Raw genomic sequence first — 24,223 nt, 5'->3', positions numbered from 1 at the left:
CAAAAGGTATTATATGCTTGGGGGGGGGGTTGGTTTTTTTGAGAACTGGAGATCCTCCTGCCAGAGAAGCAGCTGGGGATTCCATCTAGTCCTGTTGCCAGAATGCTAGACAGGCTCTGCCAGTCCCTGTTGCCAGAATGAGCCTTCTCCTGTGGGCCCAACTCTTCCAGCGACCCCAGTGTGGCGTGTGGGAGGTGGCGGCAGCTCCTGAGATAAGACCCCAGGTTGTGTCCCTGCTGGTTGCTTGGTCCTTTGAGTGCCTGCAGCCTCTGGCCTGCAACTCAAGCCGTATTAGAAGGAAAAAGAGTAATGCTGAGATGTAGCCTGTGCTGCTGTGTGCCAAGGGCTGCTTGTACTTGACATGGCTTTATTTATTTACTATGTTGAGACAGGGTCTTGGTGTACAGCCCAGGCTGGCCTTGATCTTGAACTTTCTGAGATGCCCCAGCTGACATTGTTTTGCCTTCACAGAGAAGGCCCTAGGGGATTGATGTGGGTTCTTCAGCCCACTGTACAGGTGGGGAAGATGGAATTCAGGCCAAGGCACCTCCCCATCTAGCAAGAGATGGAAAGCAGGACTTGAAACCAGACTGGCTGGAGCCATGCTGCGGCTCCCATGGCTTCCTTGTGTGTGTGGAGTTTTGGGTATTGAGCAGTAGCTGGCACCTTCAAGATCTAACCTCTGTCCGGGCAAGTGAGGCAGGCAGGGTCCACTGTGAGGAAGGTGACGAGAAAATCGGGCCTTTGCCCAGGCTGGGCCTCTGGCCTCGGCCCCAGTCCTTCACTGTATCTTGAGCAGCAGGAGAGAAGCAGCAGCAGCAGCAGGTCCCCACTGTGGGTTGGGACAGCTTTCCAGCTTCTCAGGCACCCTGACCCTCGGATGGCTCCTGGGGTGTTCTGGCCTGGCAGAACCCAGGAAAATGGCCTGCCTCACCCATTGGTGCTCCAGAGGGAGGGAATGGTTCTGGAAATGTAGGACGGTTTGGTTATTTTAATTTCCCTCCTATTTTTCCAGCAAGGCCTGTGATTATTACATTAATCTTGGAGCTGAAGTTTTTACGGCCAATCCTTCCCAGACTGAGGGAAGTTTCTCCATCCATTACCAAGAGGGAAACAGACCCCAGCGGGGAGGAAAATATTTGTTACATCTTATCTGGCTGACACACAATCTAGCAACAATTACAGCAGCCCCATTTTTTGCACTATTTCAGTTCCAGAGTGAAAAACTGTTGCAATATTAAAGTGAGGCAGGGTGGGGGCTGATCACAGGAAGTGGTTGAATATTCCAAGCTCTGGCGGGTCAGATGGCTGAGGAGGGACCAGATGCACTGACAGGCAGACCAAGGGGAGGGCGCCCACGCCAGCTTGCGTCCTGGGTACATGCGCCCTCACAGGAGAACGGGACTAAGAACGCGGAGTTGCAGGGGCTGGCACTCCCGGTTGACCCTCATCTCAGACCCGGCGTCCAGCGCTGGCCGGGCCGCAGGTGGGAGGGGTAGCAATGGTCCTGGGCCATGCTGACGGCGTCTGCACCAGTGACCTGACCGAATTTTCCTCCTCTGGCCCTTGGTCCTGATGGCTGTTCAGTTCCTCTCTTGATTCCCACTGAGAACCTGGGGGCGGTGCAGCAGCCACCAAGAGGAGCCGTTTGTCAGGACCGCCGTGGGCTCCGGGGCCCCAGGCCAGGGCCCCTCCCTCAGTCCCCCGCCACCTCCCCCGCCTGTCGCCCGCCGGCCCTGTCGCCCTCCCGTCACTCCAGCAGGCGCGGTGATTAATGGCTGGCGCGGCGGATTGATGCGGCTGTCGGGCCGCCGGCCGCACTGACCCCCGGCTCGGCCTCGTGCGATCAATGGGCGGCGCGCGCGGGCGGCGGCTGGGCCGCCGCGATAAGATGCACGATGGGCGGCCGCCGATTGCCCGCTCCGTCACCCGCCCGTACCGTCAGCGCCGCGTGATTAATGGGGACGCCGCGGCCGCGCGCCGTCACTTGAGGCCCGCGGCAGCCCGCTGGCCCCCGGGAGGCGCGGGCGGACAACGCGATGGAGCCAGCGCCCTCGGAGGGCCGGGAGAGCCGACGCGGGGCGGCCTGGCCTTCCTCCCCGGCCGGGCCACAGCGCCCCCGCGTGGCTGAAGCGTGCGGCACCGGCCCCGCCCCTCCCTCTGGCCCCGCCCGCGGGGCGTGGCCAGACGCAGCCCTCCTTCCTCCCGCCCCGCCCCGGGGGCGTGGCCAGGCTGCACGTGGGGAAAGAGCGAGGGGAGGGTCTACCGCGCGCCTTTCATTTCCGGAACATTGCGCGCACCTCGGCCGTTGACTGGGTCGCTTTGAACCTGGTACAAATTTCAGAAACTACCGCAGGGGTGGCGCGGCGCCTTCCTCCTCCCGCCCCGCCGGCCCTCCGTCATCCTCGCTGAGCTTCCCTCAGCGGACCACGGTCCTGAGTGACCATCGGAGAGTCTGACGAGGTCACCGAGTCCTTTCAAGATCTCCGCCGCAGTTAGTTTGCCGTTCCAGGCTGTCCTGCGAATGGCATGGGGTAGTGTCCATCTTTTGCGACCTCTTCCTTCGTTTACGATAACGCGCTTCAGGTCCTTGGAGGTCCGCCGCCTGTTCTTGCGGCCATCGTGCGGATGTCCGGTCTGCTTATCCACTTGCCTGTTGGTGGCCATTTGGGCTGGCCAATTCCAGCTACCATGACCCCTTGGGTGATACCCACGAGTGGACCGCTGGGTGAACGGCATGTGTATTTAGTTCAGGGGGACGGGCTTGCCCTTGTCCTGACGTGGCGCCACTCCACTCTGAACACACAGTAGTGGCGCACACTGCATATTCTGCTTGTCCTTCCCTGGCAGCAGACCCTGGAGCTGCTTCTTCGCCCACAGGAAGTCCTCCTTGCCATAGGATGGCCGTGCAACTCACTCACCCATTCACCTCCCTTTGCTTGAGACAGACAGGGTCTTGCTATGTAGCCCAGGCTAGCCCCAAAGCCGTGATCCTTCTGCTTCAGCCTCTGGCGTGCCTGGCCTCCGGACACCTTTGGATGGGCATGTGTGTTTCTAGCTTTATGAGCTGGGCTTTGAAGAACGAATAGGAGTTTGTCAGGCAGATGGAACACAGAAGCCCTCTTGCTGGGATACGAGTGCCCCACAGAGCACAATGAGCTTGTAGAGTGCAAGGAGAGGCACCCCTGCCCTCCACTCCTGGCCACACAAGCAGGAGCCAGGGCTGCTGAGGAAGCACCAGGCTGGGTAAAAACTGGGTGGGCAGGGCAGGAGGCTGAGGCAAGGCCTTGTCCAGGGCAAGCCTGAGTGAGTGGACACATGGTCTGACAGACTCCCACAAAGGCCTGCTATGCTGGCCCACACCAGGGTGGGGTCCAGATCAGCCTCCCAACTGAGGGAAGCCTCCTCAGCGACTGGCTGTGCCCAGCCAGATGTGAGGAGCTGTGAAGCTTCCCTCTGCCCTCCCGGGAGCCTAGAGCAGCACACCAGGCCCTGCCCCAGGGCTCCTTATGGCTGATTCCCGTGAGCACGAGACGGTAACTGCCACCGGGAGCGCAGCTGGGCATGGTGCCTCTCAGGAGACTGCCATGTGGGGAACCCCAGCAGCCAGTCGAGCCTTCCACACCTATGGGTGCACCAAGCCCTCTGCCTCAGTAGCCCTTCTGCGAATAATTTTAAAAAAGAGAACGTGACCAAGCAGGTTGTAAAAAGTTGGCTTTATTTGTTACTTATTCACTGTATCTCAGTTGTGCCATTTTGGCATCCACAGTGACGGTTCCCTGGAGGTGGGGTCAGCCCCACCCACCCACCATGACCATCAACCAAGGGTGTGAGCCGGGTCACAGACCTGCTGGATGGCTACAGCAGCAAGCAGGGCCGCAGGGCTCCCCCGGGCCTGGCACTTCCAGCCCATAGCCCGTGAGATGGGAGGCAGCCACTGCCTACCAGAAGAGGCAGAGTCCCCAGGGGTGTGCTGGCAGGTCCTGCCACCCCATGGAAGGGGCAGAGGAGAGGGAGGTGGGAGGACCCTGTGGGCTGGGAGGGCCTTTGACCACAGGGCCTCCCTCTGCTGAGGACTGGGTCTAGGCAAGGCCACGTGTGATAAAGTATGAGCCCTGGGTTGTAGGCAAGGGCTTGGCCCTCCTGCTCTGCCAGGTGGCTGAGGCAATTAGCTTGTCCCTGACACCGCTGGCTAGCACAGCTAGCGGGGTCTCCTAGGAGCCCTGACTGATTTAGACAGGGATAGTGACAAAGCTGGCCACTTTCCAAAGTGGCAGGGGCTCTGTGTGACCCTTTGCATGGCTGTGCTCACCTCCTGCAAGGACTCCCCTGACTCCCCATAGCCTAAAGGTCAGATGACAACCTCTAGTTCCCTCTGGCCCTCAGTCCCACCTGGCTGCCATCCCTGACAGCAGCACCTGGGCGGGAGGAAGAGTTTCCTAAAGTCCAAGGGTCCTGGTCACTCACATCACCTGTCATCCCAATCAGAACTAACTTCAGACACAATTGTGAGCAGATTCCCCCAAAGAACCCCAACCCCTTGACCTGATTTGACCAGTGATCCTGATCCTGCATACTCTCCTGCCTTGACGCTGGTGAGTGTGGAGGAGACTGACTGCTTTTGGTCCTAAGCACAGTAAGAAATTCTAAAATTCCAAGCAGGAGGTTTTCCGGCTGGAAGGCGGAAGAAGCTTGTTGAACACCAAGCCTTCCGTTCTGTGTCTGACCCTCCCTGGTGGGTTGTGGGGAACAGAGTGTAACTATGGGAGACAAGACCAATGACTGGCAAAATCTGAACAAAACGATCGCTGAAAGGGTCCCCCATTTGTACAGCTACTCAGCCAGTCAGGCTCTACTGGGTCAAGGCAATGAACCTCACCTGACTAGAGGACACCAGCTGCCTGGCTCCAAGCTGGAGGGACAAATAGGCCTTGTGCTCTACCTCAAGACTGGCCTCAGACACCTGGCAAACAACCCACAGCACAGGCAGGGACACCAGCAGACAGCCTGGTTTCTCAGAAATTTATCCCTCTCCTAAGAAAACCTACTTTTAAAAGGGAAAACAATGGTGTCTTACACAGAAACAGTCTTAAGCCAGATAATTCCACCCTGATAGTGACAGAAACATGCTGGTGAGATCCTCACATTCATGTCCCCAGAAAACAGGATCTGCTCCCAGCCTCATGCCCCGTGGTCCCAACAAGGTGTAGACCTTGTGTTTGTGCTTCCAACCCAACTGGGGCCAGAGGCTGCAGGGGGCAGGTGAGACAGCTGCGGCCATTGTGGCACTGAGAAGTGTGGAGGGCTGAGAGTTTACAGGACAGCTGGGACGACTGGCTACCATTCCCTTCTGGCAGTCACCACCACTTCTTTTTTTTTTTTCTTCTTGCCAATGCCAGAATAAAAAGCAAAGTTTCAAATTGGAAAATTTCTAGCACTTTACACAGTGGAATGAAAGGATATGAAATTAAAAAAAACATCATTAAACTCAAGTCCGTATGCCACAGCAGCTCGCTCCGCGGTATGCGCTCCCTTCCTGGGCAGCTCTGGAGCATGTGTCTCCCCAGTGCAGGGGAGACCGGCTCAGAACAGAAGGGCTCCCATGCTGCCCACCTCGCTCTGCTCCTTGACGAAGATCTCAAAGTACTGGTAGATGATGGTGACTGCAAGCAGGATCCCAGTTCCAGACCCGATGGCACCCAGGAAGTCAGCCAGGACCGAGAGGGCCCCTATGCACAGCCCGCCAAAGGCCGCGGCTGTGGGAATGTACCTGAGGAGTGGGCAGTGGTCAGCCTGGGCCTTGGCTGAACCCCAGTCTCGCTCAGCCAGGCTGCAGGAGGACCAGGAGGCACAGCAGGCTCATCATGATTTGGAAGCCTGAGGCCTTGGTCCTACTACCACTCACTACTGTCCAAGACAAAAGCTGCTGGCTGAGCTGGACCCATGGGACTAAGGAAATGTGACCAGTCTAAACTGAGACACTCAAGATGTCACACAAGATTTTAGAGCTAGATTGAGAGAGCGCCGAATCCTAACCACTAGACCACCAGGGAGCGTCTAGAGCTAGATTGAAAGCAACAATGTAAACTATCTCATCTTGATTTTTCTTACATTAGCTAGAAACTGAAACCCTCTGAATATGCTGAGTAGACAGAATGGTACAATTAAGAATGTACACAGGGGACTAAACTTCTTCATTTCTACTGAGTAGCGTTATTAAGGCTCAGTGCTACGGAACTGAACTGAATGTCCTGATTAGAAAGGGACCTGGATTTGTGATTCTGGCTTCCCCTGTGCTGTTCCCATCAGGTAAGGAGTTGGCAAGTCACCGCCCTGAGGACAACCTGGTTCTGTCGGCTAGAAACCCAGCCTTCCTTTTCTGTCTACATGCTGGCTGCTTTTGAGTGCGCCTAGAAAGGCTGCAACACATACTAACCCCCTGCCCTTTCTGCTACAGAGGCAGTGCCATCATCAGTGATAAAGATATGGGCCTGCAGTGCTCTGGGAGCTATGGAATCCCTAACCTCCCTCCTCTCCATCCCAAAGTGACAGCCAAATTTGGCCACCATCACCTCTGGCTCAAGCTCTCACGGCAGCCTGGCCACTTGTGGCCTCCTCTGCCATCTGGTATGTTCTCATTTTCCAGCTCTAAACTTCCTGCCTGCTCAAACGCTGCCAGTCCACTGTATTCTCAGCCTCACCTTTGCCTTCGGCCCTAATCTGTCACAGGTGACAGGACTCGCCTGCTAAGCTTACAGCTAACCTGCTCCTCCTGTCACAAGTGAGGGTCCCAGTGCCACCTGTTTTGCCTCTCTCTGCACCCCCCATACCATTCTGCACCTGCCTGACATATTTCCTTCTTCCTGCCCAGAAGACCCAGAGGGGGCTGTGTGTGGCAGTTCTTAAACCCTCAGTGCCGAGCACCTGACAAGTTCATAAACGTGTAACAACAACGGACCTTCCCTGTCCTATAACCCAAAGATCAGATTTATTGAACCCAAAACACCAAGGCCTCTCAGGACAGCACACAGAACTACGTGTCCAGGGCCATACTCACCGGTTGAGTTCGTGGACCATGGAGGTCTCCCGGTGGCCTCTCATCACCATCTGCTGCTCCTTCAGCTGCTTGGCGACCTACAAACATCCAGAGCAAAAGAGTTCAGTTTAGCTGGGTGTTTCACTGACACTGATCACAGGGACTTTAAAGTTGCTGCAAGGAGGTCCCATGACAGTCTAACCATCCAGTGTGACTTCAGGCTTTAGACCCAGGGACCACTTACTGGCAGCTCCGCCTGTCTTCTGTCCTTAATGTTTCTGAACTGCCCCAACTAAGGGGTTGGTCCATCTGCTTGTCACAAACCACTGTTTATGAAGGTTTACAAGCCAGCACCCCATGCTAACGACAGTTCACCCACCTCTGGGAAACATCTAATGTACTCACATCCTTGGCAGAGGAGCCCGAGACCTCGATCCACGTCTTGGAGAAGAAGGCACAGGAGCCCAGCATGAACACGATGTACACAACTGCATGTACCGGGTCTTCTAGCACGGAGCCAAAGGACTCTGGTGGGGACAGGTAATAGCACAGGCCACCAACTGGATATGCACGTGCTGGGCCCCCAGAAGAAGTGTCCTGAGAGAAAAACAAGAGGCCTGGGAATTCAGTTTCACTGGACCTCAGCCATGACACAGAAAAGCTCTGAGCAGAGGAGAGAATGTGATTTCACCTAACGCCCACAGGTCAATTTTCTTACAGAACTGAAAACTGTATACACTGAATTTCTAAGAGGCAATCACCACGAGGTGAAACACCTGGTCATGAGCAAGACACAGCCGCAAACCACTGCAACATCACCAAAACACCATCCCACTTCTAATAGCCACACTTACCGACCAGGTGCCCAGCAGGCTGACCAGCAAGTTGCCACTGAAGCGAGCTGACAGCATCTGGGAGATGACGTACAGGTTGGACACCAGGGCAGACTGCAGGATGATGGGGATGTTGGAGGTGTAGAACAGCTTGATTGGGTAGGTGTTGTACTGGCCACGATAGCGTGCTGACTTGATTGGCAGGTCCACACGGAAGCCCTAAGGGGCAAGCCAAACAAAGATCCTTCACTGCTCAAGTCCAGTCCCCCAACCTTGGGCATACAGACTGACCAGGCAGGATGGTCAGGCTGGCAGACTTGCCCTGGGCACAGGGCCTGGGGCTCCTAGACCTGACAATGCTGAGCCCCTTTCCTGAGTCATCCAGAAAAGCTGGAAGGACACTGAGCCCTTACAGTGCTTCCTGTAGGCAGGATCAGTTCCATGGTGGGACAGTGCTGCTAACCATGAACAGAAAGCCCAACTCTTCACCAAGGCCACCCAAGAGCCCTTTGAGACCCCAAGAAGCATCTCTTTCACCTTATTTTCATGAACTCCCAGAGCCCAGAACAGGGCTCACAGTGGAGGATATACGATAAATTCCTAAGGGTCCAATTGCAGGTACTGCCATGCCCTGAAGAGTTAGCTTGTTATTAGCTAGCCACTTGATTAAGTAAGACTCAACGCAAGAGAATGATTTATTTGGTCCTAATTATTTGGTCTTCCATAAACATTAAATGCCTTTCAAAACTGCTGACCCTTCCTTTTTTTTTTTTTTGAGACAGAGTCTCACTTTGTAGCCCAGACTGGCCTTGAACATGTCATCCTCCTGCCTCTGCCTGCTGGAGTTACAGGCATGCACCCACTATGCCCAGTTAATTGCTGTCCCTTTTCAGTGAATATCAAAGTACAAACTGGACAACCAAAAAAATACAGAGATCAATCCAACTATAGAAAAGCAACTAGCAGGTCAGGCCTCTTGTTCAGAAGTGAGTTAGAGACTTTTAAACGTAAGAACCCCTAGGAGGAAAGGCCCTTCCCAAGGTGCAAATATGGCCACAAAACCTCTGCTAACAGGGTGGAGAATGTGTCTTAGAGCCTGATGGCTTCAAGATGCAGAACACCCTGTGGGGGACATCTGGACACACCTGGAAATAGATGACAACGGCAAAGACAAAGATGGTAGCAATCAGATTCATGAGGTTGGGGAGATTCTGGCGGTAGAAGGCCTCACGAAGGGCTCGTACTTTGTCTGTGCGTGTGGCCAACAAATGGAACAGTGCAATGATGGCTCCTTCAAATTCCATTCCTGTTGGCAAAAGAGGGCACCAATGTGGTGAAGGAACGAACAAACCACTCTATTTGCTTCTCAGCTTATTAGTGGCCAAAATAAAGAGAGGAAAAGTTAGTCATGAGACTCATTCATGGCTCCCACTCCTACAGCCACAGGGGCAAAGCATGCATTTTCTGATATCATTTCTTTCTTCTGTAGAGGATTTAAACTGCAACAAAGTGCTGAATTAGCTGGTCTTAGGTCTTGGGCATGAGTTCATCACTCTGGATGTGTGGGATGATGATCACCAATCCAAAAAACGTAACTCCAAGTGTGTAGAGCTCTAACTGGAAGGGTTGGGTCACTTTCCTGGGAAGTCCCAGGGGCTGAGATCCTCCTCTCCACTGACTACACTTGTGCCTGCATGTGGTCCAACCCATTCCAAGTTCATGAATTGCTGGAGGAGGCAGTCTGGCACCAGAGCAAGCTGACAAGGGACGGAGAGTTGAGGAAAGGGGCCCCACCCAGAGGATCAGGCAGCAGGGGACATGTGCAGGGTCCATGAAGGTCCAGTCATTTCAGAAAGAGGAGAAATTCACTTTAGTTAAAAGCAGGGCTGGAGATGTCCAAGCAGTAAAGCACCTGCCTAGCAAGCACAAATCCCTGAGTTCAAATCCCAGTACTGCAAAACAAACAAAAACCACCACCACCACAACAATCAAAAGCAAACCATTCCCACTTTTTGGTAGGATGACAACAATGGCTGTGTCTTGTGCAGAACCCAGGGACATGAAGTCAGAGCAAAGATAGGCTTCTGACTTTATGAAGGAAGCCTGGATAGCTCAGGGAAGAAGAAACCTGCTCTTGCCCCTCAACTACTAATGGCCTGCCTCTCTGAGCTCATCCTCAAATAAGCTGCTCCAGCCACACACTGATCTTGGATGACAGGGGCATCCCTACCTCAGGGCCCTGAACCTGCTAGCTCCTTCCTTACCTCTTTCAGGACTATGCTCAGCTGTCAGTGAGGCCTTCCTGGACGACCCAGCACCATCTTCCTCCTGTGGTTCATGCTGATATAGGCCCAGGTTGCTACCTGACTCACCAAGCACTTTATACCTTGCATTCTCAAAGCCTACAGTAGTGTCTGGCACATAACAGGCAGCTGCTAAACATCTGCGGGATGAAAGGCTAGCTGACAGCAATGCCAGGGTTGGCCCTGGCTCTCTATTTTTATAATTATCTCTAGAAATTCACCGTGACTCTGAGAATAAGGCTGCTTCCACATGCTAGTGGTGCCACAGGGGTGACAACTGCTCTGCACCTGCACTGTCTCTGCTAATGCTTAGTTCTGGGCTCTTCCCTCTGCCGAGAAAAGCAGCAATGGTCAGTCTCTGCATGAAGGTTCTCCCCAACAACCTTTTTCCTGTCCCCTGCCAGGTGGTAGCAGCATTCCAGCTCAGCTGCACGGTGGCCCTCTGTGGGCTCTGCTTGACCCTCCCTAGGCATATCCTTCTGACCTCACCATCCTTGTCTGCCTCTGGCACCACCTGGTCCCCACAAACAGGCAGGAGATGTTTCATGAATGCACCTGATCCCGTCAGGCCCCAGATATGGCCTGTGACAAAGCCACCTTCACTTCTCAGCCTTTCATCACCTCGAACGTGCCTCCTTGTCCATCTCCCACATGCTCTCCCCCTAACACCCTACTCCACATTTTCATTAACACACCACTTCCCCAGCTACCTTCTCTGCCTGCCTTCCAGTGCGGAACGAGCCTCGGGCTGGCCCAACTCCTGAATGACTGGCACGCCTTGAGCCCCACTCTGCTGCCATCTCTCCCTAACGTGGGCATCCCCAAAGCCAGGTGGCCTTGTGAAGAACCTGAACTCCCAAAGTGCCTTCACCTACTGCGCTGCATCCAGTCTGTGGAGCCTGCCTCCCGATTTGCCCTGCATTTCCTAAGCTGTAGTAGGAACCCGGGAAGAGTCAGATCTCATGGTGCCCCCTCTGCCTCAAGCATTCCACAGGGAACAGTTTCCTTCATTAACTGGACATGTGAGGTTATATGATCTCTGGGGCCAGGAACCTGGTTTCTGCATTCAATTCCAAGAGAATACTCAAGTTTGTGTGAATATGTCTCACAGGACTCTCCTGAGTAAGTAACATAGGAACAAAAAAGAAAAAGAAAAAAGCCTGTTTTCTCTTACTCTAAGGCTTCTTCCCTTGTTTGTTTAGAAATGTTTAAGACCTCCTTGGCTCTCCTGCAGATACAGCAGGGCACCCTGTTTGGTCTGCATCTGCGATGAGCAGGCCTCATTACTCTCAGGGGTTTTTAGAGAACTCAGGGCTTCACACTGTTGAAGGACATGCACTACCTCGAGCCCCCGCCCCCCGCCCCCCTGGTTTTATGAGGCAGATATTGTCTTGAACTATAGATGGTCCAGCTGCCTCAGGACCACACCTTGCCACCACACCTTGGCTTCATGTTACTTTTCATTTAATCAGTCAAGGCTCAATGGTGGAGGAAATCTGCCTCAAGCTGTACATGGATCATTGAAAGTAACAACCAGGATCTCAGCCCAGGTGGGAGGGCTGGGATGTAGCTCGGTGGTACAGCGCTTGCCTAGCATGCGTGAGGCCCTGGGTTCGATCCCAGCACCAAAAAAGAAAAGACAAAAAAAAAAACCTTTCCCCCTCAGCCCAGGTGGGAGACCCCCAAGTTCAAGTTCTTTCAAGGATACCCCTTATGCTTACTAATTCCATTTTTAGATAGTCACTGAGAGAAACTGCAAAAATATATAAAGATGACTATGAGGGTGTTCACTGTATCAGTGTTGCAGTAAGGAAGTGACTTGGGTGTCTATCTGACAACTGATTTAAACAATGCCATCTTATCGCTGTAATGGAGGTTCACACTGTACGAAGAAGAATGAAGCAGGGCTCATGCCAAATGCCAAAGAAATACATGAACAGTGGAAGTTAGGTAGCATCGTGTGCACGAGCTCATCTGTGTACTGTCGCTGTGGGGGAGCCCGACCCTCACCTCGGCCGGTGTTGACGGTGGTGGGGCTGAATGCCTTCCAGACGATGGTTTCACAGATGTTAGTTGCGATGAAGAGGGAAATGCCAGAGCCCAGGCCATACCCCTTCTGCAGGAGTTCATCCAAAAGTAGGACAATCAAGCCAGCAACAAAAAGCTGAAAGAACAAAACGCAAACAGACTGCATGTCAAAGCTCCTCAAGGACACAGTCCTCTCCTTCCTTGGTAATTGGGTTCTCCAATGTAAACACTGAGGCTGAGCAGAGCCGGGGCTCAGAGGGGCAAACGCAAGGTCTCTGGCTTCTTCTCAGCAAGTCCCTTTAACGCATGGCTGAGGTTTGTCATTTGAGGGTTTCCTAGTGGGATGTTGAAACACTTACCTGAATGGTGATTAACAGGCAGATCCCAGCACCCATCTCAGAAGGGTCCCCATACATTCCCGTCATCACGTACACGATGGACTGACCAATAGTAATGATCATACCAAACACTGTAGGTCAGAAGACAATGGTGTTCTCAAAGCGGGACGTTACAGAGGGGAGCTACTGACTACTCAGGGCCAGACATGGGGGAGAACAAAGATGAGCAATGCTGATACTGTCTGCAGAAGCTTGGTGGAGGAAGCACTCAACAGTCAGCAGTCACAGCAACAAAGGACATGGTACTCAGACACCTTTGACAGAAGTACCTGCTCTTTAGTTTTACGTCTCCTAAGCTCACTTTCCTTTTAGGCAAGAGATGAGGAGGAGCTGAAACATGGCAAATCTGGTCCTAATGAAAGGCAATGGGACAGCAAAATCCCCCCGAGACACCATTAGTGGAGGGTCAGGTCCTGGGGTCTGAGGGCTCCTAGGCTAGCCACATCTGGGTCACCACTAAGACTTACCTTCCAGGTCAAAGTTCAGAAATTTTGTAAGTTTTTTTGTTTTTAAAGGAGACAAAATCCATAGCACCATCACTATGGTTCCTGTTCCCACCTCCTCCTTACCAAGCTCTTCCTGTAGACTTGCTCCTTGTATTTCACTCTCAGGCACAATGATACTAACACATTTTATTGGGTCCTCAATATTAGTTGGGTCTCATAAGTAAGTTTGGGCTTTCTGTTTTTCTTTCTAGCTTGTCACATGGAATAAAATTTTTCTTGTGGGCATCAAATGTAGTCCCTGTTTGGCTTTTAAAAACTGCTCACCAATACTGAGTCACTTTTTAAATTTTTATTTACTTACTCATTAGTGCTAGGGATGCAGCCCAGGACCCTGTGCATGCTGGGCAAGTGCTCCATAACTGACTGCACCCTTAGTCTATAGCCCTGAATTCTGAAGGCAGAACAAAAGACTTGAAAACTTGTCAAGATCAAAAAGAAAAAAAGCTGACTTGTGGTTTCAAAAAATAATGCATACATATACTTTAAAATCTTGACTTATGTGTGAAACTGACAAATTTAAATTAGATGGTTTTCCTACTACTAACTTAAAAAAGATTTGTAAAACATGCTAGTGTGAAAGAAAACATGGATGAGTAGGAAACTCATCTACTTCAGCTCACAGCATGGCTGATTCTGAAGGCTGGTCACAGGTGATATTGACCCTAAGCCCCACTTTTAGGTGAAAAAACTGAGGCTTCAGAATGGTCATTATGCCTTCCCCACCTCACAGAGCTGGGAAACAGTACAGCTGGGCTGAGAGAGTCACCGTTCCCCTCTATTAAATCCTTTTGTGCCCCGAAGAAAGAAAACAACACTTGCCAAATAACTACCATGTGCCAGGGACCATGAGAGTGAAGCCTTACAACAGCCCAGAAGCAGATGTCACTTCCTTCTCAGTGGAAGAAAAACTGACTTCCAAACCCTGCTTGTCCTCTTCCCCCATGGCCTCAGAGGCACTACTGGCCTGCCCTGCCTTGCCCAGCTCTCCCCCAGAAGTGCTATCGCTTAATAACACAGGTCACAGAGCAACTGAAGAGGTAGCAAGTACAAAACACAATTGTTTTAACCCCTAAACTTTAAAGCAAATTCAATTTCTCATCAGAACATTATACAGAAGCTTCCTTACACTTTTGGGCTCCATTGAAGAGAGCTCTGTCTTTTGGGGTGTCACCAACTTCAATTATCTTGGCACCAGCCAAGAGCTGCATGATAAGACCAGAGGTGACAATGGGAGAGATGCCTAGCTCCATCAATGTGCCTGGAGGAAAGGAGGAAAAACAGAGCCAATATTAGCATGGAAAAGCAAAACATTATTTAATAAAATGAATGAGCAAAACTGAATGGGTACGCCTTATACAAATTCAGTGTGTTTCAGTTTGCTAGCAGCATTTAATTTATAGAATAACCCCAAAATCTCAATGATTAGAATAAAAACGCATTCTATTCAGACTGCGAGGCAACACCTTTTTCTGTTTAGGAAGTCACATGGTGTCTAAACAGACTGCTGCATTGAAAATCACCAGCGATTTGCTCTGGTTTTACAGAGATAAGAATGGTTTGTCTCTTCATCAGCTAATAAGAAAGGACAACATTCGAATCACTCCAGAGTCGGGGAAGGGGTCGGTACAAGTGCATTTACTTGTCAATAAACTTCTACTTCCCATCTCACTAAAGTGAGTCATACTTCGGACTGATTTGGACCTTAATTTGAACTGTATTTTTAAAATGAGTTAATCAAATGCAGTATCAGCAAACACATTCAAAATCCTCCCCACGCCCCACAGGCAGACGGTTAGGGTTTACAAAACACCATTACATGTTTCTGACACATACACATAACCCATGGGTAACAAGATGTAGTTGAGAAACAAATTACATATTCTACAGAATGTTATCAATGGACATGTCATCACTTCAGGAATTAAAAGTATTCTAGTTTTCCCATGTTTTTAAAAATGCTACACAATGCAGACTTATCTTGTTATTATAGGTTTTACGTTGCATGCAAACCCAATTCCAAATGAGACGGATGGTTTTCCTCAGTGCTGAATGCAGCATTTAACGAGGCCATCAACATGGCGTACTGACCTTCTTCACTCTATTTTCCAGGCCACCTATCTTAGAAACTCTGAGCTGCATACAAAAGCCAAAGCCTATAATTAAAGCAAATGAGGCTTTTCACATCCACAGTGTGCAGAGAAAAGGCAGAGCGAGCTGGAGCCCTACCTCTGTTAGAGGCGAGAATCACCCTCATCCAGTAGAAGGGGTCAGCAGAGTCTGAAGACATGATACCAAACAGAGGAATCTGGAGACCAGAGGAGAGAACAGGGGTCAGCACACTTGTTCCCAGTCCACTCTTACCCCACCCCAACACAGAAGCATGGCACCTGGCTTACCTGACAGCACACTAAGAAGATAAAGAGGGTGATGGCGGTCCACAGCACTTTCTCCTTAAACTGAATCTATGGAAGGGATGAGTTAAAACAATGTTATCTTCACAAGCAAACTAATACAAATGGATTCAAATCAGATCCAATTCCCAGCTCAGCAGAGAAGCCGATCCATGTACCAAACAGTGTGTTAAAACACAAGTACCACTTGTCACATGCACAACACAAAGTCTTCATAGTCATCTCAGTCAATCCTCCCACTACACAGCATTATTATCTTTATGTGACAATGAGCAAGTGACTTTTGGACCCAAAGCCCACAGCTGAAGTGAGTTTGAGTCCAAAGCTGTGCTCTAAACCGTTTGCATTAGCAGTTTAGACTTAAGATCAAAGAATGTTGCTAACAGAAAGTGACTTGTGAAGCAGCCTTTCCAACAATCAACAATCACTTTTCACCTGATGACTGGGTGAGTGATGAGTCATTATTCTGTATTCAACTAACTTCGAATCTGGGATTGACCCATATGTGTATTCTATGAATCAAAGGCAAATCCATCTAATAATATTGGGAGGGCAAAAGTATTTAGCTACTCACTAAATACTAGTAATATCAGCCAGCACCAGTGGCTCAGACCTGTAACCTAACTACTTGGGAGGCTGAGATCAGGAGGATTGAGGTTCAAAACCAGCCTGGACTTAGCTTGCAAGCCCCCAGCTCCAAAACTAGTTCTGTTTAGCTTCAAGAACATTCACATCTTTTGGGGTATGTAGGTTAAGCAGGTGACAAGAATCATTTCACAGACTACCAGGCATCCTTAGTAAAGTTTAGACTCCTCCTGCCCAAGGCCTCTGTCACAAAGTAGTACAATGGGAACTCTCCCAGGACTTCTACCTCTAAAGTGTCTTCACTAGCACTAGCTGCCCATACAAGAGAGCTTAAGAAACACATTAATCATTGTGCAGACTGACAATTTTGCAGTGGAACGACCTTATAAGTGAACAAAATTGGAGAGGTAGAAAAGTCTGAAGAACACTGGCTCTGTCAGAACAGAAGTCACAGTCCTGTGGGCTCAGCAAGATGAGGTGTACACCCACACAAAGGTGCAGAGATCAGTGCTCAGACACTCCACGGGAAGCTAGGGGAAACCACAGCACTATTCTTCCTTTGAGAACACTCCCTTTCCCATCAGTCATCCTACCACACCAATGAATTAAGTGGGCTCAGGGAAGAAAACACCGTCTCAGTCTAACAAGCTTGCAGTGAAATCAAAATCAAAATGAACCCAGGGCTGCATGCACTGTACCACTGAGCCACATTTCCAGCCTGTGAAATGAATCTTCATAAGGAAGAAAGCAGACACAATTTTCAAGACTTTTTATTTCTTAATGACTAAACCTCGTTAGTTATTTAACAGCAAACTTCAAAAGCTCTTTATGCAAACTCTGTCTCTGAAGCAGTCCCTGCATCCATCCTCAGCACCATGGTTCATCCTCCAGTGCAAAAGCCTCCCACCCACACTGTAGGATTCTCCTTCCTTACTTCCAAAGGGATCTACTAATCTGTCTGGCCCTTGTCACTCACCATCCATTACTTCCCACATTTGTATTCTATCAATATGAGCTACATCTGATGACCTGCCATCCAAACACAGTATGGTCTTGTCTTCTTTGCCTTTGCAAACTATTTTCCTTTGCCAGGAAGTTCTTTCCATACTTTCAAGAAAATCTATACTCCTCTTTCAAAACCACCACCAGACATCACCTCTTCCAGAGTTAATCCCTTCCTGAGCCACTGCTATATCTTGTACCTATTCCCTTAGTCCCAGCACACTTAGTTACAAGGCAAGGTCATAAAGCTTTTAATAGGGAGGGCAATGGTTGGAAGACAGACTCTATCCACTGTGTTGAATTTAGACTGTAGGAGTTTACAAATGAGCCCATGAAAGGTAGCATGTAACTGAGGCATTTATATGAAACTATTTTAAGTAAAAAAACCAGAAGCACTCCTAAGTATCCATGCGGCTCTCAACTACACATGAACATATGTGAATGCAATGACAGTAATTTGAAAAGAAGGCAGACACAAAAATGTTTTACTACTCACTCTATGATGTCTGGGCCTAATGAAAGTTTCCTTCACTGGACATCACCAACACTCACTCTTGAACTGTAGCTGTGCAGCCATGGAAATTCTGATAGATTTAGCACAGTGCTACATTTCCAGCTTTCCTTGTTAAATGTGCCTGCCGTGAATCGCAGCAGACGATACAAAATAAACGCCTTTCCTCTCAGCACTGGGACAGTCTACTCGAAAAGGTACAAACTCATTCATACTGCCTTTCCCTTCAGCAGATGGACACTGGGGCACCTCCTGAAGGAAAACACACTCCGGGGTCACCTCCTGCTGGAGGTCAAGAGGAAAGGACAACTCGACCTGGGGATCCTGGCTGAGGCCCAGATCCTCCTCGGGGGCACGTCAAACCTGAGGCTTGGTTCTCTAGGCAACATCCAGGCAAGATGCCCCAAATAAAGCCGGGTGAACCACACAGCCAGGTCGCCTCTCGACAGCGCCCGGGCTTCACAGCACGCAGGGTGCACGCGAGCGGGAGGGGAGTTTCCTCTTGGAGTGCTGAAGCCATCTTTAACCGCGCTCCCAACTTCCAGCGCCAGTTCCAGCTAGCCTTCTTCGACGGCCATGGGGCCCTTACCTTTCTCTCCGGCTTCTGAATTTCCGGCAGGATGACACAGAAGGGCTTGATGACTTCCAGAAACTTGACTTTGATGGAAGAAGCAAAAGAAAAGGAGTCAGGGCACAAAAACCTGCTGCTCTACCCGGGGACCCTCGTGCCCAGTACAAGGAGGAGCCGGGCGGGGACAGGCCTGGCCTGGGGAGCCGGGGACCTGGAGGAGGGCCGAGGGCAGGCAGCGCCCTGCGGGGCCCGGGCGGCCGGCCGGCGGGCGCATGCACGCCCGGGCGGGCAAGGGGCCTGGCGGGTCCCGGCACCGCCAGCCGCCCCGAGGGACTTACTCGCCATGGTGGGGTCTGCTCGGGTTCCAGTTTCCGCTTCGGCTCCGCTCCGCGCCGGATGAGGCGACGCTGCCTGTTCCGGAGCGCGGCTGCTCTGCCGAGAGACACGTCAGTGCTACCCGGGCGGCAAGCGGCACCGCGCGGCGGGGCGGGTCCGGGGGCGGGCCGCGCGCCGCTTCCGCTTCCTGCCACGCGCGCCGACCGCCGCGCCGCCTCCGCGGAAACCACAATTCCCAGCATGCCACGCGGCGCTCGAGGCCTGTCGGGAAAACCGCGCGGGGCAGCTCGGGAAGCCGCGCCGGGAAGGGGCGTCGCCTAGGGGAGGCGGAGCCGGTGCGCGCTGGTGGAAAAATTGGAGCCAGCGCGAGACCGGCGGTGCAGGCTCGGGCGGCGTCGTGGCGTGCTTTTCACGGCACTCGAGGCCGGTGGAAGTTACGAGTAAGCCGGAAGCGCCAGCAAGCAGGCCTTGCCCCTCAGCGCCGGCACCGAGTAGGTCGCGGCGGTCACCTGCCGCCTGGGGCGCAGGCTGGGGTGGCGGACTCCCTGTGTGTTAAGTCAGTCAGCAAACATGCAGGCCGGTTCTGAGCGCTCACAAGCTGTTCCTGAGGCAGCCGTGGGGCGGACAGGGGCCGGGCAGCTCTCGGAGCGGCTTTGTGGCCGGCTTCTGGGGAGGACACCGTATGACGGTGGCGCCCGCGGTGTCTGGGGGGGAGCGAGGGGACCCGGCCGGCCGGCCGTCCGCACCCTGCGCCGCCGATGGCTGCAGTACTGACATAGCCGGGCGAGGTGTCGAGGTAACCCGGTCTGTACCGATGACTGCAGACCGGTGCCGGTGGCCTTGCTGGTGGCCTTGCTGGTGGCCTTGGTGGCCCCCTGAGCAGCATTCACCACGGGGATTGCGGCTTTAGGAGAGTCGATGGGATTCTTTGGAAAGGAGGCTGTGCAGAGTCGTCCATAGCTTCACTCCTTTGCTCTAACAGAACAGGGACGTGCCTACAGTGAGGAACCAAGAAAATCTGGACAAATGAGCCCATGTTTTTGAATTGAGACTTGAACTCAGGGCCTCCTGCCTGCTGGGCAGGTGCTCCCGCCCTTGAGCCTCGTCTCCAGGGTGAACTTTTAATACATGCGTGTTGTTTATTGGTTGGTTGGCTGGCGGTACCCAGGGCCTTCGCTTGGTAGGAAGGCACTCTACCACTTGAGCCCTTAATACGGTATTTTTAAATAAAATAAGCATGAATCTCGTTAATCTCTGGAAGAGCAGTGAAGAAATGATAATAGTAATGGATCCCAGCTTGGAACGTCTCTTGATACGTGCAAGAGTCAGCACAAAGTAAAATTCGTGTTTTATGAAATTCAAGATCTAAGTCAAGTTACTCATTTTATTTCTCTAGTAAGCTTTTTCCTACTACCACACAACAAGTAAATACCAGAAATAATTGCGTTTTGAAGAAAATTGAACTTTGATGCACAACTTGGAGTGATAGCGCTCCAAAAGCAATCTGTAAAAGAAGTTCTGTATGTTCACTATAACAAGTGGAATATAATCATTTGAAAAGTACATTTTAAAGCGTTTGGCTTTAATAAATGATATTTTTAATGGAGTTGTCAATATTTAATTTTCAAGAAACATTTTTTAGGCTGGTGCTGGGGACTCATGCCTGTAATCCTAGCTACTCAGGAGGCAGAGCTCAGGATGATCCAAGTTCAAGGCCTGCCTGGCCAAATAGTTAATGAGACCCTGTCTTGAAAATACCTAACACAGAAAAGGGCTGGTGGAGTGGCTCAAGCGGTAAAGTGCCAGCCTAGCAAGCATGAGGCCCTGCGTTCAAACCCCAGTACTGGCAAAAAAAAAAAAAAAAAGTTTTAGGTATTAGAGCCAGCATTTTTTTAGTGAACTATAAAATAGTTTGGCAAATTTAAAATGGAAAATTTTGAAACAAGTGGAAGATCATGTGTGTGTGTGTGTGTGTGTGTATGGTATACCATTTGAAAACAATTAGGATTTTCTAATACTTAATACGAAAATGTATATGATGACAAAATGAGAAATGTATCGAACTTTTCAATTTTCCTTTTCACTACCTTTTTGCATGTGGTGCTGGAGATCAAACCCAAAACCTCTTGCGTAATAGATAAGTATTCTATCACCGAGCTACATCTCCAGCCTTCAGTTTTTTAGGGTGGGGGTGTGGGTCTGATAGTACTGGGGTTTGAACTCAGAGCCTCACACTTGCTAGGCAGGAGCTCTACCACTTGAGTCACTCTGCTAGTCCAGCCCTCTATTTCTTGGATCCTGAAATTTGGCCTACAAAAAATATTAAGTTAAACCAATTGGTTAGAAGGTATTTCAATAAGTGATTTTTGTGACTTAAATAATAACAGAAATTGAGTGTCAGAAGTCTCAGGCTATATTACACAGTTACAAAATATTTAAATGCAATTGTTACTCATCAGATGCAGAAGATTCAACTATTATCACTAATGGTAAGGAAGAGTGTATTTGAACAATTCATCTAGTGATTATCAGTAACAGGGAAGTTACTGTATGAGCTTGATCTTGTTTCTTCTGTCAGATCATGACCCCTACAAAGAAAAAAACCTTCACAAAGCTTCATGAAATTATTAATAATTTCTAAAAGTCAAGAAATGATTTAGACTCACCAGAATGATCTGGTGAATTATTTTTATACAAGCTATGTTACTTAAGACATAAATATGAGGTCTGATTTTGAATTTTTGATTTACACATCTGTATATTAATACAGTTCAGTATTTTCAATCTCATATTTTTGGGAGGAAGCTTGTTTTGTTTCAGAAATGTCGAGAGATCCCATAAAATATGAAGTCTAGAATTCTTACTTTTTAAAAAAAAAAAATCAGAAGATCTGACATAACTGGGTCTATATTCCTGCATGACAGAAACCAGCCAAATAAGCCAGGTGTGTGGTGGTGCACACCTATAATCTCAGCACTTGTGAGGCAGAGGCAGGAGGGTCATGAGTTTATGGTAGTCCTGGGCTACATAGTGAGATCAAGGCCAGCCTGGGCTAGATGTTGAGGCCCTGTCTGAAAAAACAAAAGGAAACTGGGAGGCCGGGCACTGGTGACTCACACCTGTAAGCCTAGCTACTGAGGAGGGAAGGTATCAGGAGGATCACAGTTCAAAGTCAGCCCGGGTAAATAGTTCTGAGACCCTATCTCAAAAAAAAAACCCATCACAAAAAAAGGCTGACAGAGTGACTCAAAGTGTAGATCCTGAGTTCATCACCCCCTCGCCCCCCCCATAACCACCACCCTGACGTTTTGCTTTATAGGTTACCTGTTTTGGAGCTTTGAAAATATTGAAACATTCTCCAATTGTGGATCCTTCATGTCTGAATCCTCTTACCCTTATGTCAGCTTCATCCATATTGCATGATTTGTTCCTTTTTATTGTTTTATAGTACTCCACTATAATTTATTTGTTCCTTTGTTGATGGAGACTTACATTGTTTCCAGTTTTTGGCTATTTTTAATAAAGTTATGAATATTCATGTACACATCTTTGAGTGACTATATTATTATTTCTCTAGAGTATTTGTCTAGGATCAGAATTGCTGAGTCTGGATGTGTAGTCATTATTCCAAATAGTTATATGTTTGGTTAAAATCCATATTTTGTTTTTAAGAAGGAGAGAATGAATGTTGTAAGCTAATCAGCAATCAGTTGGTGCCCCACTGTTACCCCTGGGAGCCAAACCATCCCAGTGTTCACTGCAAATCTTTATGTCTCTCTCCAGCCTTGCCCTCACTGCCCTTCTCTCTGCAGTACTGTCCTGCTCCAGGCCTTTTCTCACACTCTCTTCCTCACCTCCCAGCCTTGCCTCAACTTAGGACATCCATTCATCCCTTAAGCTCAGTACAAATGTTACCACCTACACTAGCCTCATGTACACCCACAAGTTGGGACTGATTCCCTGATACCATCTGCTTCTGGTGTGCTGTACCTTAACAAACTCATGGAGCACGTTTGCCTTGCTATAGTTATCTCACGGTGGCCCCAAATTTAGAAGTGGAAGGGTCATTCAAGGTCCTAGAAGGCTCCATAGGAGCTTGGTTACCCACTCCCAAGATGATGGGTAGGATCTCCAGGCCTTTATTTCCTATCATCACTCACTTTTCTTCCCTTCCTTCCCAGTCCATCATTCCAGTAAGTAAGGACTAAAGCCCTTGCACTTGTGTCTTTCAAAGCATGAGTCTGGCAAAATCCCACCTATGGAGCAATAACCATCCGCTTTGACCTCACTGTCCCACAGAGCGCAACATCACTGGGCAGGTTGGAACCACGGTAAAGTCCACTCAGTCTGGGCACTGCCTGGGACATGTGCCTGTGCTTGCTCAGTCAGTTCATGCTGGTGCTATGCAGCCACTGGCATGGAATGGGGAGGCAGTGGCGCCTTAGAGAGGTGGGAGGCCTTTAGGCTACTAGGGGCTCACCCATGAAGGAATCTTGGGACTCTGGTCCCCTTCTCTTGCTTCTTGGCCCTGAGGTGAGTGGTTTTTGCTCTGCTCTGCACTTATATGATAGATGTGCTGCCTTGGCACAGGCCCAAAGCAACAGGGCCAACCAACCATGGCCTAGACCGCCAGTGCTGTCAGCCAAAATAAGCCTTTTTATAAGTGACTGTATCAGGTATTTCATTACAGTGAAGAAAAGCCGGTAGTCTTTTTTTCCTTTAAAAACTATTAGCTGTGCTTAGTGGCGCACATCTATAATCCCAGCTACTCGGGATGGCGATTGGGAGGACTGCTGTTCAAGGACAGTCTGGGGACAGAGTTAATGAGACGCCATCAATAAACAAATTGGGCACAGTGGTACTTTAGCTATAATCTCAGCTGTGCCAGAGGCAAAGGTGGGAGGATCATGGCCCCAGGCCAGCCGGGCAAAAAGCACAAAACCCTATCTGAAAAGTAACCTAGACAGAAAGGTGTGTCTCACCAAGCACAAGATCCTGAGCTCAAACCCCAGTAGCACCAAAAAACCAAACCAAAACAGAAAATCCAGACTGTTAAAGATAATTCACCTACATTAAGATCTGCTCTTTTTATGAACAGTTCTATAAGTTTTGACAAACGTGTAACCGTCGTTCAACCACCAGCACAATCAAGACACAACCATCACCCCAAACTCGCCATCTACTCTTGGAGGTTGACCTCTCTGTGCCTTCCTCAGGTCCTGGCACAACTGTGTGTCTCCCATTCCTAGAGATGCCTTTTCCAGAATGTTATGTAAACAGAATTGTGTAGTCTGTAACCTTGCGAACTTGGCTTTTCCTGAGGATCCCACATCTGAGACTCCTCCCCATGTGCACATCCATGGTAGCATTCTCTGAGTGATGTATCAGTTTGTTTATTCATTCACCAATTGAAGGATGTTCTGGACATTTCCCTGTTGGGGCAGTTATGAAAAAAAAACCACTTTAAGTACTTGTGTACAGGTTTTTGTGTGAACCTGTTTCTGTTTCTTTTGGGTAAAGGTCTGGGTCACAGGTCTCACTGTATTATAGAGGGGCTGTGCCACCATTTCCACCACCACAGTTGCTGTCAGTTTTGGGATTTGTGTGTGTGTGTGTGTGTGTGTGTGTTACTGGGGCTTGAACTCAGGGCCTACACCTTGAGCCACTCCACCAACCCCCTTTTTTTGTGAAGGAGTTTTTTTG

At 50.0% G+C, this 24,223-nt stretch overlaps 1 protein-coding gene and 1 long non-coding RNA gene across 2 annotated transcripts; one reads left to right on the top strand and one right to left on the bottom strand.

Annotated features, from left to right (window-relative positions):
• Positions 1 to 5,342: 5,342 nt before the first annotated feature.
• On the bottom strand, positions 5,343 to 18,683 carry Sec61a1 (SEC61 translocon subunit alpha 1). Its single transcript, XM_020161199.2, has 12 exons — positions 18,523 to 18,683; positions 18,203 to 18,270; positions 15,501 to 15,566; positions 15,331 to 15,409; positions 14,231 to 14,362; positions 12,560 to 12,669; positions 12,183 to 12,336; positions 9,015 to 9,175; positions 7,891 to 8,088; positions 7,442 to 7,633; positions 7,058 to 7,134; positions 5,343 to 5,770 (listed from the first exon to the last, which is right to left on the bottom strand). Exons 1-12 carry the CDS (start codon positions 18,527 to 18,529, stop codon positions 5,584 to 5,586), a joined length of 1,431 nt encoding a protein of 476 aa, XP_020016788.1. The 5' UTR covers positions 18,530 to 18,683; the 3' UTR covers positions 5,343 to 5,583.
• A 152-nt stretch (positions 18,684 to 18,835) lies between these two features.
• On the top strand, positions 18,836 to 22,064 carry LOC141411554 (uncharacterized). Its single transcript, XR_012436405.1, has 2 exons — positions 18,836 to 19,011; positions 21,840 to 22,064. It is a non-coding gene; the product is annotated as an uncharacterized lncRNA (long non-coding RNA).
• Positions 22,065 to 24,223: the final 2,159 nt, after the last annotated feature.

The sequence above is a fragment of the Castor canadensis genome, chromosome 10 (assembly GCF_047511655.1).
Source record: "Castor canadensis chromosome 10, mCasCan1.hap1v2, whole genome shotgun sequence".
NCBI classification, from domain to species: domain Eukaryota; kingdom Metazoa; phylum Chordata; class Mammalia; order Rodentia; family Castoridae; genus Castor; species Castor canadensis.
Note: the sequence above shows the minus strand (reverse complement) of the source record. Positions and strands in the feature narration are given on the sequence as shown.

Bases quoted from the DNA above. Each gene is read 5' to 3' on its own strand.
- Sec61a1 (XM_020161199.2), bottom strand. The intron at 15,567-18,202 runs GTAAGGGCCCCA...TCCCTTCCATAG, and splicing joins TTCAGAAGCCGGAGAGAAAG to ATTCAGTTTAAGGAGAAAGT. The intron at 12,337-12,559 runs GTAAGTGTTTCA...TTGTTCTTTCAG, and splicing joins GCCTGTTAATCACCATTCAG to CTTTTTGTTGCTGGCTTGAT.